General features: G+C 42.3%; 1 protein-coding gene across 1 annotated transcript in view; it reads left to right on the forward strand.

Moving 5' to 3' along the window:
- Positions 1-14,462, forward strand: part of DNAH6 (dynein axonemal heavy chain 6) — a gene marked incomplete at both ends in the record, with an annotated part of 275,574 nt that overhangs the window by 256,617 nt on the left and 4,495 nt on the right. Inside the window, 5 exons of the mRNA XM_079721202.1 lie at positions 3,934-4,063; positions 6,728-6,855; positions 10,262-10,447; positions 10,994-11,066; positions 11,885-12,036. Of these exons, the coding sequence (XP_079577328.1) occupies positions 3,934-4,063; positions 6,728-6,855; positions 10,262-10,447; positions 10,994-11,066; positions 11,885-12,036 (669 nt within the window). The remainder of the gene's footprint in view (positions 1-3,933; positions 4,064-6,727; positions 6,856-10,261; positions 10,448-10,993; positions 11,067-11,884; positions 12,037-14,462) is intronic.

The following is a 14,462-nucleotide window of genomic DNA, read 5'->3' on the forward strand; positions in this document are numbered from 1 at the left end:
GGAGCCTGTGCTCTGCAACGGGAGAGGCCACAACAGTGAGAGGCCCGCATACTGCAAAAAAAAAAAAAAAAAAAATCTACAAACAATAAATGCTGGAGAGGGTGTGGAGAATAGAGAACCCTCTTGCACTGCTGGTGGGAATGTAAATTGATACAGCCACTATGGTGAACAGTATGGAGGTTCCTTAAAAAGCCAAAAATAGAGCTACCATACCACCCAGCAATCCCACTACTGGGCATATACCCGGAGAAAACCATAATTCAGAAAGAGTCATGCACCCCAATGTACATTGCAGCTCTATTTACAACAGCCAGGACATGGAAGCAACCTAAATATCCATCGACAGATGAATGGATAAAGAAGATGTGGCACATATATACAATGGAATATTACTCAGCCATAAAAAGAAATGAAATTGAGTTATTTGTAGTGAAGTGGTTGGACCTAGAGACTGTCATACAGAGTAAAGTAAGTCAGAAAGAGAAAAACAAATACCATATGTTAACACATATATATGGAATCTAAAAAAAAAAAAAAAAGGTTCTGATGAACCTAAGGGCAGGACAGGAATAAAGATGCAGATGTAGAGAATGGACTTGAGGACACGGGGAGGGGGAAGGGTAAGCTGGGACAAAGTGAGAGAGTGGCATGGACATATATACACTACCAAATGTAAAATAGATAGCTAGTGGGAAGCAGCCACATAGTACAGGGAGATCAGCTTGGTGTTCATGTCCACCTAGAGGGGTGGGATAGGGAGGATGGGAGAGAGACGCAAGAGGGAGGAGATATGGGGATATATGTATATGTATAGCTGATTCACTTTGTTATACAGCGGAAACTAACACACCATTGTAAAGCAATTATACTCCAATAAAGACGTTTCTTAAAAAAAAGAACTAAAAATATAAAACTCTTGGAAGAAAACATAGGACAAAAAGCTTCATGACATTGGATTTAGCAATGATTTCTTGGATATGACACCAAAGGCAGAAATAACAAAAAAAACAACAGACAAATTGGACTTCATGAAAGTTTATTTTATTTTAATTTTTTCATTTTAATTCAACAGAGAGAAAGGCAACCCACAGAATGGGAGAAAATAGTCATAAATTATATACCTGATAAGGGATTAATATCCAGAGTATATAGAGAACTCCTAAAACCCAACAACAAAAAAACAAACAACCCAATTCAAAAATGGGCAAAGGACTTGAATAGACATTCCTCCAAAGAGAAATGTAAAATGGCACAGCCTCTGTGGAAAACAGTGTGGCAGTTCCTTAAAAAAAAAAAAAATAGATTTACCATATAATCCAGCAATTCCACTTCTGGGTATATACACAAAAGAATTGAAATCATGGACAAAAACAGATATTTGTGCACCCATGTTCATAGCAGCATTATTCACAATAACTAAAACATGGAAGCAACCCAAGTGTCCATCAGTGGATGAATGGATAGGAAAAAATGGTGTATACATACAATGGAATATTATTAGCCTTCAAAAGGAATGAAATTCTGCACAACATGGATGAACCTTAAGGACATGACACTGAGTGAAATAAGCCAGTCAAATAAAGAAAAATACTGCATAATTACATTTATATGAGGTATTTAGAGTAGACAAAATTTTGGAGACAGAAAGTAGGATGGTGGTTGCTAGAGGCTGGTGAGAAAAGGAAATGAGGAGTTATTGTTTAATGGGTACAGAGTTTCAGTTTTCCAAGATGAAAAGAGTTATGGAGATGAATGGTGGTAACAACATTATTAGTGTATTTAATACCACTGAACTGTACAGTTAAAAATAGTGCAGATAGCAAATTTTATATTATGTGTATTTTACAACAAGAAAAAAATAGAAAATAGTTAATTATCTTTATTATAGAATTATCTCCTATAAATCAATAGTAATAAACACTAAAAATCAAAAATGTACAAAATATATAAATAATTTATAAAGACAATACAGATAGCCAATGAACTTATTTTTTAGATGTTTAACTCTACTAATCCTCAAAGAAGTGCAAACCAGTGAAAAACTATTTTGTCCATCAAATTGGAAAGGATTTTTTAAGCATTGATAGCAATTCTTACAAAGACAGAAAGACAGGTCCTCTGATACACTATTGTTGGGAGTGTAAGTTGATACAGTGTTGTTAGAAATCAATGTAATAATACACAGTTTAAAAATATGCCTTTGGTAATATATCATTTAAAGAACGTAAATGATAGTGGATGAAATTCATATATAGATATTCTATTCACAGAGTTCTAAAAAAAATTTGAAAAATAGAAATATCCAAAAAGTAAATAAACAACTATATTAATTATAGTGCATTCAAACCACCGAGGATCAGTCACTTAAAACAAGACTCATGAAGATTTTTCAATGGTATGAGAAAATGTTCATGAAATTGAAAAAGAATAAATACTACATAAATTGTATGGGCTCAATATTTAAAACTATATGCACACATATACAGAAAATGTCCAGTGGGTGGGGGAGGTAAACTAAAGTTATAAATATCTCTGAAAAGCAAGATCATGAATAATTTTTCTTTATACTTTTCTGTGTTTCTAAATTTTCAATAATAAGCTATAATACTTTTCTAAATTCTACCACTCTATTTTTTTTTTTTTTTTTTTGGCTGCACCCCATGGCATGCGGGATCTTAGTTCCCCAACCAGGGATTGAACCCATGCCCTCGGCAGTGAAAGCGTGGAGTCCTAACCACTGGACCGCCAGGGAATTCCCCATAATACTTTTCTAATTGAGAAAATGTTGGGGTTTTTTTATTGAAGTATAGCTAACCTACAATGTTGTGCCCATCTCTGCTGTACAGCAAAGTGACTCAGTTATACACATAGAGACGTTCTGTTTTTTATATTCTTTTCCATTATGGTTTATCACAGGATATTGAATCTAGTTCCCTGAACTACACAGTAGGACCTTGTTTATCCATCCATTGTTTATCCAGTGTTTATCCATCCTATATATAGTAGTTTACATCTGCTAATCCCAAACTCCCAGTCCTTCTCTCCCCCACCCCCCACCCCCCTGCTCTCTATGTCTGTGAGTCTCTTTGTTTTGTAGATAGTTTCATTTGTGCCATATTTTAGATTCCACATATAAGTGGTATCATACGGTATTTGTCTTTCTCTTTCTGACTTACTTCACTTAGTATGATAATCTCTAGTTGCATCCATGTTGCTGCAAATGGCATTATTTCATTCTTTTTTATGGCTAAGTAGTATTCCATTGTATATATGTACTACATCTTCTTTATCCATTCATTTGTCAATGGACATTTAGGTTGTTTTCATGTCTTGGCTCTTGTGAATAATGCTGCTATGAACATAGGGGTGCGTGTATCTTTTTGAATTATAGTTTTGTCTGGATATATGCCCAGGAGTGGGTTTGCTGGTTCATATGGTAATTCTCTTTTTAGTTTTCTCAGGAACCTCCACACTGTTTTCCATAGTGGCTGCACCAACTTATACTCCCACCAACAGTGTAAGGGGGTTCCCTTGAGAAAATGTTATTTAAATAAAAGTATGTTCTAAAACTGAATTCTCATTATTTCTTCCTCACTTTCATAACTGCCTTTTAAATAATTAGCCAAAAACTGTTTAACCATTTTTTACTGTGGTAAAACACATGTAACATGAAATTTAGCATTTTAACCATTTTAAGTATACAGTTCAATGACATTCAGTAAATTCACATTGTTGTTCAACCAAAAATGTTTAACTATAACACTGAGAACTAAACACTATCATTTCCAATGAGCACATTTTACCAACTATATCTTCAATATAAAATTCCCTTGGTTTTGGCCACTGCCATTATTTCTCTAATAAACTACGTGTGCAAAATTATTTTTTTGAGAATTTGGTTCTTCACTGTTCTGTCTCTTCTCACCATTACAGTACAAAGAGACCAACACTTTAATCAACACCATACTTGAGGTTCAGCCAAGGTCATCTTCTGGTGGAGAGGGAAAGAGCAATGATGAGATTGTCCAAGAACTCGTTGCTTCTGTCCGGACCAGAGTTCCAGGTAGTAAGTAATTCCTAGCATACATGTACAACGGGACTTTTAGGAATAAACTCAGAAAGCTGAGTGATAGGCAGGTGTCCAAATCTGCTTATTATGCAGATTTTTTCTTTACAGAGAGAGCTCTTCTGATGTAGAGCTCTCCATTTATAGATGAGAAGCCTATAGCACCTTGACATCTTAACTGCCAGAAGCATGAGGAACAAGTTGGTTTCTAGCTCGATGTAACTTTAACCAGACTTTTTCCTGAGTTTTCTAATATCTCTAGACTTGTACTGTCCGAGACAGTAGCCGTTAGCCACATGTGATTATTTAAACTTTAAATTAAATTTAAAATTCATTTCCTCAGTTGCACTAGCCACATTTTAAGTGCTGCCATACTGAACAATGCCAATGGAGAACATTTCCATCATCATAAAATATTCTATTGGACAGCCCTGCTCTGGAATCCATTTCTTTTTTTTTTTTCTCCAAAAAGAGAGGTGGCTAGATTATTTCACTTTGTTTTCTAGTGAGTTAGGGAATCTTCCTGAATAATCACAGAGATCCACTTTCACACTTTTCTTAGACTGACTGTAGATTTAGATGTCTTAATATATTGTTCATGGCTGGAAATGTCATTATAGGGGAAAAAAGATGAGGCATAAAAAAAAAAAAACTAGTGACTGTAAAAGTAAACTGTGTTCCTGTCTCTATTCACAATACTCTGGCATCAAGTGTATGGTTTTCCCCCTACATTAGGCAGTTACTCTCTGGACACCAGCTGGGTGTCCTACAGTTCAGTTATGACTTTATCCAGAGTGGGCACAGACCCCACAGTTTAAGGGCTCAGTCCCACAAGACTGTCCCCACTTCAGATGCCAACAAGTCCCCAGGTTGTGACCTGTACTTCTGACCAACCAGCCATAAATCGAGGATTCCCACAACCCCCTTCTGGGGTTCAGTAATTTTCTAGAACAACTCACAGAACTCAGGGAAATGGTTATTTACATTTACCAGATTACTTTATATGATATAATAAAGGATAAAGATAAACAGCAAGATAAGGAAGTACATAAGGCAAGGTCCAGAAGAGTCCCAAGGGCAGGAGCTTTTGTCCCTCCTGGCACATGATGCATTCACCAACCCAGAAGCTCTCCAAACCCCTTCACTTAGGTCTTTATGGAAGTTTCATCACGTAGGCATGATTGATTAAATCACTAGCTTTAGTGATTAACTTAACCTCCAGCCCCTTCCCTCTCCCAGGAGGTCAGAGAGTAGAGGTAGAAGTTCCAACTCTCTAATCACATGGTTATTTCCCCTGACAACCAGCCCCGCATCTTTAGGGGTGGTCCAAGAGTCATCTCATTAACATACACTCAGGTGTGGTTAAAAGGGGCTTGTTATCAATAACAAAAGATGCTCCTTTCACCTTCATCACTCAGGAGCTATTTCAGGAGTTGGGGTCAAAAACCAACAATTACAGAAATGATGCTCCTATCACTCTTATCAATGAGGAAATTATAAGAGTTTTAGGAGCTCTGGCCAGAAGCTGGGGACAAAGACCAAAATACGTATTTCTTATTACATCACAGTAACACAGACTAGGTCTTGCCAATACTACGAAGGCCTCCAGAAAAGAAAGGACCTGTGTGACCTCAGAAGTCAGTTATGTTCCTCCTAAAGCAGCCCCACAAAAGACTCTCTTCTTGAGTGGAGAGTTATGTTGATATTTGAGTTATTTTAGGAAGCATTTTTAATAAACATAAGATGGTGGACTGGGTGGAAAAAGGGATGAAGATGGATGGATGGATGGATGGATGGAAGATGGATGGAAAGTTAGTATACTTGTTTCAGAGAGTTCCATTGACACCTAGGAAGTTTTTCTCTCCACGCTTCATAAAGTTTGTACTTTTACTGTGAAATGATAAGCCATGCCATCTGCTGAGACTGAGGGGCAGGGGTGCAATTGGCTCAACAAAAGAACTGAGGTTCCAAATAGCCCGAGGGGACTGACAAAAGGAGAAGAGTGTAGGCATGTAACCGCAGCCCTGTGGACCCAAGAGCTTGCACTTACCCACACTGTTGTGTGATTTTTCTACAGCAGCCAAAATGTGAGTGGTTAAGAGGAAATTGATGTACATATCTCAGAGCCACTTGTTTTCTCACACTTTACTCATCTATGTAAGGAAAATGCAGTCCCTTCATTTTTTAGAGCTTATATGAACCTCCACTGGGTGGATTGTAGGGAAAAAGAAGAGCACAATTTTCGATCCAGCTTGAAACATGGACCCATTTCACCATCCAGTCAGTCCCTTTGAACAACACTCAGTAACCTGGGATAAATGCTGTCTCTCTCCTCTCTCGGGGGGTGTCCTTCCCCCAAACCCTCCTCTCCTAGATGCAACACGGGTGTGTCGGGAAGAGCAAGCCTTACATACGCCGCATACACACAAGGCAGAGGAGACGACTCAGGACCCCTGGTACCTCTGATCTCAGGGATGTCCCTTGTCTACCAGGTAGCACTTGCCACTGAAGTCCGAGGGGCCTGACTCCCGTTCAGCCTAGGCCCCAGGGACCAGAGAAGTTGGCTTTAAGAAAGGTTAAGATAAGTGCATTCCAATAGCAATGTGATAAGGAGAGAAATCAACAATAATTGATCTGATGAATCAGCCGTCTGTGTTTCAGAAACTCTGGAGATGGAGAGCGCTTCTGAGAACCTTTTTGTCAAGGATTCTCATGGACGCCTTAACTCCTTGACCACTGTTCTTGGACAAGAAGTGGACCGGTTTAACAATCTGCTGAGGCTAATACACGTATGCACGCTCACTGCCATCCTTGTTATTGGGTATCAAAACTTTGTGCAGAAGTTTCCATTCCCATCACTTCAACATTTCCATCTGGATATGCTAACAACCCTTCAAGCCCATCTTGTCTAAACCTGAATTCACCCTCCTCTAGTCTGTGTTCCCTTTCTCTAATAATGGCCTAGGGACTATGTGGCATTACAAACCTTCATTATCCTAACCTGCACCCTTAGAATTACCATTGATTCATTAGGAATTTGACCAGGGACCTAAGCACTCAGTTAAGAGAGATTCAGTGCTTGTTCCTGATGGCTAGTTTGCTTTTAATATCATAGTCTTTATGAAGACTATGACAACCAGGGTTTCTTAAATTGGAGGCCACAAAACACCTAAATTAGGATCCACTGCACTGCAGGTTCAAATGTAGATTCCCTGATTCCAATTCAGACCTATGGAGTTAGGATTCCTTGAGGAATTCCTGGGGATATGAATTTTAAATAAACTCCCCCAGATGATGTCAGTGCAACTAAAATTTAAGAACAACTATTTAGACCTTTGCCTTATGCTCAGGAATACTTTCTGAATGCTGGCTACAGGACTTCCTGTTGTCTCTGTGCATAACTTTAGTAAGGGAAACTATTAGAAATCAAATATTGAGCAGTAACAGGAAAAGTTCTACTGCCAAACAGGGAACCAAATACCTAACACAGAATCAAGGTTCAGTGATAAGATTGGGAAGTGTAGCTAGGGTAGATCTTTTAAAGACCGTCTCTTCCCTATTAGGAAAGCAAAGTCTCCAAATGTTTCTGGTCGTCTGGCAATACCCAGGCTTGTGGGTTAGGGGGCCACTGGGTCAGCTGAATACGTGACATCATCACCTTGGGCCTATGGCATCTGGTTAGGTAAAGCAGTGTCAGCAGGCCAGGTAGTCAGGTCAGAGCTTATTACCTTCTACATTGAATGAATCAGGGTATAGATGAAGCTGCTGTGATAAAGATCCCCAAATACAGTGGCCAACACAGGATAGAAATTCACCGCCCTCTCAGTTAAGAGCCCAGACAAAGCTCTGTCTAGGACAGGTAGTTAATCTTGCTTTATGAGATCATCCAAGGATCTCAGCTGGAGGGCTGGCTCTTCCAGTCTCAACAGGTAACTTCCATCTCTGTGACTAAGGTGGCTGTTCCAACTGTCCCCTTTTGCCAGCCACTGGGACAGGGGAAAGAGAGCTGAGGGAGAGCAGCTTCCTCGTAAAAACGTAACCCAGAAGTTGCATACATCATTTTTTCTTATACCCCTTTAGCCAAAGCTTGGTCACATGGCAACACCCCCAGCTGCAAGGGTGGCTGGGAAATGTAGTCCCAATAGCTGTATTGGATTGCTCTGTGCCCAGATAAAACTAAGAGGATACTGTTGTTCAGAGGAGGAAGAGGAGATGGGTGCTGCTCATCTCTGGCCTCTTCCACATCATGTATGGCCTTTCACCCACTTAAAGATGGACAAGTCCAAATGTCACTTCCTCACAAAGTCTTCCTGGAACACCAGCCCTTCCCTCCCCCACCAGATGACAGGGACCCCTCCTCAGGGCCCCATCACTTGAGGTGTCTGTGTCCATCACTGTATTTGTGTACAATGTACCACCTTGTTTTGTAATAACTCCTCCATGAGTATAGCTCCCCCAGTAGACAATGAACTTGAAGAGAAGGAGACTAGTATATAAGTCATCTCTGTTTCCCCAGTGCCTGACACGTCCTAAATCTTCCATGAATATTTGAACATGCAAGTGAACGAATGTGGCTCACAGGAACAAAGTGGTCACTTCTTCTGGTCAAACAATAGTGTCCACCACTAATGGAAGAATTCACCTTAAAAAAAGTAGAAGAGAGAGGTGCCCTGGGAGAAGCAGCCTGCAAGGCAATCAGGAGTCATAGCCAAGCACTCCCATTGCAGGGAGGGGTGGTGGCCACCACTGTATGCTGGGCCTGCACCAGAGATCTCCCTCATCCTGACCCCTGCCCTGTCCTGCCTTGCCCTGGCTCTGTTCCAGCCTCACTTTCACCTCACCCAGCAAACAGCAAGGCCTCACAGTGGTAGTGATAAGAAAGGCCAAGGGAGGGCAGGAACATCCGGGGCCTCGGGCTGCCATCTTGGTGAGCTCACTCTCCTCCAGACGGTTACAGAACTGTGAGACAGGGCAAGTCCTGGGAGACACGAGGCCGCTAGCCATAAGGGAGAACATTCTGATGTGCGCCTTTCCCACTGAATATGACTACATGTTAGCTGCCTCCTCTGAGAGAACTGGCTGCAGTGTGACCTCTGTCTACACTGATTTGGAAGGCACTAGCAGCCTGGCGCCTCCAGCTCTCTGACTTAAGTGTTCTCCATGAATCTTAGATAACTCTTCTGCTACCTTTTTCCATTTTTGGTGTCTAAGATGGAGTGTTGTTTTGGCTCTGGCTGAGGGCCTTTTTCCTGAGCTCTGCTGTAAATGGTTCCTCAGATCCTAAGGGCATATCTACTTAAAACTCCTCTCTTCTATCACTGCCTCTTGTGAAAAGAGTTGGGAGGAGGGGAATAACTCCATGAAGGAATGGAAGGATGACTCGACCTTTTTGTCACATGTTGCCCATCTCTAGAACTATCTGCATGTGGTCCTAGGACTTTTAGGTTTTTAATCAACATGAACTTGGTCTCTAACATCTTTCTGTAATATTTTCCCTATGTATGGCAGTAGTTGTCACAAAACTGGAACCTATGAGAGCCATACAAATCTATATGGCCTGCCTTTACCTTTAGCCAGGTGGCAGATATTACCTTGTACTTCCCATGGCTTCTGTGGGTCCAGCATCTCCCAGGACTAGTGCCGGCCTCTGTCTTTTGTTGAGATGAGGGGAGGATAAGGGACATACCTTTAAAAAGTGTTTCCAGTATAAGGAGGCTCTCTGGAATCAGCTGAAAGATTGGTCTCATCTAAGAATCTCCCCTTTCTGCTATAACTCCTGGGGCCACAGGCTCCCCCTGAGCAGAGTTAGAGGCACTTCCCACGTCCTCATCCCCCTGTCCATGGTTCCCAAATCACTAACCATCAGGCCCATTCTTCCTTTGGCCTGGACGAGAGCTGGATGATGGCTTTTCTCAACATACTTGGGGGCCATCTTTCCACCTTCCCTTCTTCACTTCACTGGTTCCTGCTATTATGCCTGAATCACCTCCACTACCAGGTCTTACACCCCTCTGGTCACATGTAAAAAAATGCATGAAAGATTGGAGCGTCTGATCCAGCACATAGTCTACAGAGAGGATGGAACCCAGCAAGCAGGTCCTTAAGCGTAAGGCAACACCTGCTACCATGAACAAGTTTCTTTCCCCCCTGATAATTACATCTGTAAAGAGCACCAACCCCTTTTTATTCTTTCAGACCTCTCTAGATACGCTCAACAAAGCCATTGCTGGGTTGGTGGTGATGTCTGAAGAAATGGAAAAAGTGTATAACAGTTTCCTCAACAACCAGGTTCCCTCTCTGTGGTCCAACACAGCCTACCCATCCCTGAAGCCACTAGGATCGTGGGTCAAAGACCTTATTCTGAGGACTGCATTTGTGGACGTAAGAAAATTCACTTCTTTGGGGTCTGATGAATTTGATGACACGGTTGGCCCTAAAGTTCTTAGGAAGCCCTCGCTAACTGAAATATTGACAACCATCGAGGGATCATCTGAACCCAAAGAAACAGAAACTTCCAGAATAGCATCAGTTTGAAAGTCTTATGCTGATTATAGTATAGTTTGCCCTAGACCCTTATCCCCACAGTCCATTTTAATTCCAGGCCATCCTTGGAGTTTCAGATCTAGCTCATGAGACCTCACCATGAGGTACTGAACCAATCTGACATGGGTCCAAATGGTCAGCTGTGACCTTGCTGTCCTCTCCCCCTTCTAGAACTTCTGTAATAACCAGGTTCTGGGTTTATGGTCAGCCTGGTGGGTGAGGAAGGGGGTCAGGGCAGGCAGTAAGAATGGGGCTGGTGATAACTCAGGACCGGTTTAGATTCTGCCTCCTGGACACCCTCCAAAATATGACTTTGATTTAAAAGACAAATTCTGTCTCAGAAAAAAAAAAAAAGTGCATTATGGTGTAATGTTTCTCCTTCAGCTGTGGCTCAAAAGAGGCCAGCCTAAGTCCTTCTGGATCTCCGGGTTCTTCTTTCCTCAAGGATTTCTAACAGGTACCAGTGCTTTCCCTAGAAAAATCCCGTAAGAAAGATCATTATGTGTGATGAGTTGTGCCGGGTTTCTAGGAACTTTGAAAATGGCATGGCTGCTGATGGCCTAACCAAGGGGCTGTTGATTATAAGGCAGCCGAACAAGGCCCTGCTCTTCCTCGCTTGCTGGGGTGGGGAAAGGATGGCAGAAATAGCAGACGTTCCCCCAGCAACCTAATGCCCACTCTTCTCAGGTTACCAGTGCAAGTGTTGCTGCCCTGTGAATGCACACAGCTACCCCAAGTCCCCACATAACCCATGCTCAAGGGCACTACCTGCTCTCCACCTTCTCCGGTCCCACCTCTGAGCAGCGTCCTTCCCTCTAAAACATACTCTTGCTGTCCCTCCAGTGACCCTCAGGGACTCTGCCCAGGACCCCAGAGGGGACCAAGGTCTCTGGGCTCCTAGATGCTAATGAGCCCAGCCCTTCATCTGTCTCATCCTGAGTCGCTTCTAAACAGCCTATAGACAGCCCATACAAGACAAGCTAAGCAAGATGCTAAAGTTGGGGAGACTGGGCTCTGAAACTCCCTCACGGGCTTGTCTCTCTCATTGGCAGAGTGGTGCACTTTAGACTTGGCCTCCCCTCTCTTCCCAACCAGGACCAAAATTCGCACATGCTTTGGCTCCACCCCTCCCAACTAATTCAGAGTAAGATGTTAATGGTTGGGTCCTCTGGATGGAGAGGAAGCTCTCTAACGCATCTAGAGCATCCCGGTTGAGGCGCGTGGGGGCCGTGTTTGAGCAATAGTAACCCAGGTTTCTGGCTTTCATATTTACAGGAACTCTTCAAAATCATGCTCGGAAATATAATTTGCCTATAGATGAGCTGAGTTTCAAGTACAACATGATTCCTATCTATCGGGATCAAGCCACAGTTATAGACGCTGCCAAGACAGTGCAGTTTGGACACGAACTGCCCATGGACATGGAGGTATTGTCGCCCCGACAGTTGTTACAGCACAGCAGCTTCTGTCCCACTGTCATCCAGTATCTCAGGCAATCTCCCTTGCCCCACCCCACCCCCTGCTTTCCATTTGCAGGAGTGGGAGAGGGCAGGGTGGGACTCACAACCCCAAGACAAGCTCCCCAATTAGCAGTGACCGGACGGGAACTGCCTAAATTAGTCTGACCTGTAAAAGTATATTTTACAGCAATACTGTAGGTACCTACAGTAACTTTCTCATTTGTGCGGAGGCAATATGGCAAGAGGTTAAAAACCAGAGTTTCAGCACTGGGCAGGCCTGAGGAAATTCTGACTTTCTCCCTTCCCAGTTGTGTCTGCAAGAGCAATTACTAACATGTCTGCACCTCAGTGTTCACATCTGCAAAATGGGGCTCATGCCACCAACCTCAGGCTGTAGGGCAGTGTAACTGAAACTTCAGGTGTCATGTGACCAGCACATAGTGAGCCCACAATAAATAACTGTTATCATAAGCTAAACGTACCTGCCTCATTCACTCAGCTGCCTCCTAGCAGAATTGATATGCTAACTTCATATGTCATATAACTATAACTACATCACATAACCAATAGGAATGTACCAATACTAAGGAAGCAGTTCAGACTCTTTGCTTACATAGTTTACTCCCTCTAGAGCAGAGGTTCTCAAAATGTGGTCCGCAGACCAGCAGCATCAGCATCACCTGGGCACTTATTAAAAATGAACTTGTTTACAAAACAGAAATAGACCCACAGATGTAGAAAGCAAACTTACGGTTACCAAAGGGGAAGGGGGGTAGGGATAAATTAGGAGGTTGGGATTAACAGATACACACGACTGTATATAAAATAGATAACCAACAAGTACCTACTGTATAGCACAGGGAACTATACTAAATATTTTGTAACAACCTATAAGGGAAAAGAATCTGAAAAAGTATCTATCTATATATATATATATATATATATATATATATATATATATATAGAGAGAGAGAGAGAGAGAGAGAGACATAGACACATATATGTTAACTGAATCACTGCTGTATACCTGAAACTAACACAACTTTGTAAATCAACTATACTTCAATTTAAAAAAGAAAAAGAAATGTAAATTCCAAGGACCCATTCCAGATTGAATCAGATACTGGGCTGGGACCCAGAAATCTATATTTTAACAAGTCCTCCAGGAGGTTCTTAGCCCATTTGAGTTTCAGAACCCCTGCTCTAGAATATCTCAACCTCAACTGCAGGTTAGAATCACCTATGGAGTTTTAAAAACATCCTGATGCTCAGTCCACACCCAATTACATCAAAATCACCCCAATTATATCAGTCATCATTATATTTTAAAGCTCCCCTGGCAATTCCAGTATATAGCCAGGGCGAGAGCCACCACTGCCAATCTGAGCTGCCCACTTTCAACGTGCTGAGATATTGATGGGGCGGGGAAACCTCTGCTTCAAAGCACCTGTCCACCCCAGAGGGCCTTATTAATGTAATTTTCTATGTGTGCTGTGAAATCAAAGATCTGCTCCAGATTGCTTTTGCCAAGAATGTGTTCACTAGCCGGTCAGTGTAGATGGGGTAAGTGGCTTTTACTAAACCTTCCTTAAAGTATCATGGTATTAGTAGGAATTGTTCCCGGGTAACTTAATCAGTATCCACCCACTCAGATCTGCTTGATCTAGTCTTTGCTCTGATTAGCAAAAACACACAAAGATGAGATTGATCCCATATTCATGGATTACTCTATGAAATACTGTAATACCCCATGCCTCTTAATTGCCTGTATCTTAAAATGACAATGCAAGAGCTTACGTCTTTGAGGGAATTTGTTTTAGCATCAAAATTTTTTTGATGCTAAAGTATTTGCATGCAAAAGTAGGGGAAAATCTATTGAAAGATGCACTCCTTGTTATTTTGAGACCCTTCTTAGCCAGGAGAGGATCGCAGGCCCAGGTCAGGACTAATTGAGGCTGCAGGAGGGCAGGACAACACCCACATAAAAGCCCTCATCCAGTCCGTCCTGGATGCTGGCCCTGCTCTGTGCCCGGCACACTCCATCTGCCACATAGACAGACTCTGATGGACAGATGTTTACAGTGACCACCTCTGTCCCTCCAGCCTGCCCCAGTCTACACACACCTCCACGTGGGTCATGTGCAGTAGACCACAATGATGCCTGGGAATGCCTGCCTTCTGTGGAGACTGCAAACTGTATAGTCAGCCCATCTCCTGGTCCTCCTAGCAAACATCTGCAAGACACAGCGGGAGGAGACTGTTGGATGACTTGAGTTCTGTTACAAACAGCAGGGCCACTGTCAGCCCATTGCCGCCTTTGTGCCATTTAGGAAAAGGCACTAGCTCTGTGTGTGGGCAGATGGCTCCTACACAGAGCTTGGCAAGTGGATGGC

The sequence above is a fragment of the Hyperoodon ampullatus genome (genome assembly GCF_949752795.1).
Source record: "Hyperoodon ampullatus genome assembly, chromosome: 15".
Lineage (NCBI taxonomy): Eukaryota > Metazoa > Chordata > Mammalia > Artiodactyla > Ziphiidae > Hyperoodon > Hyperoodon ampullatus.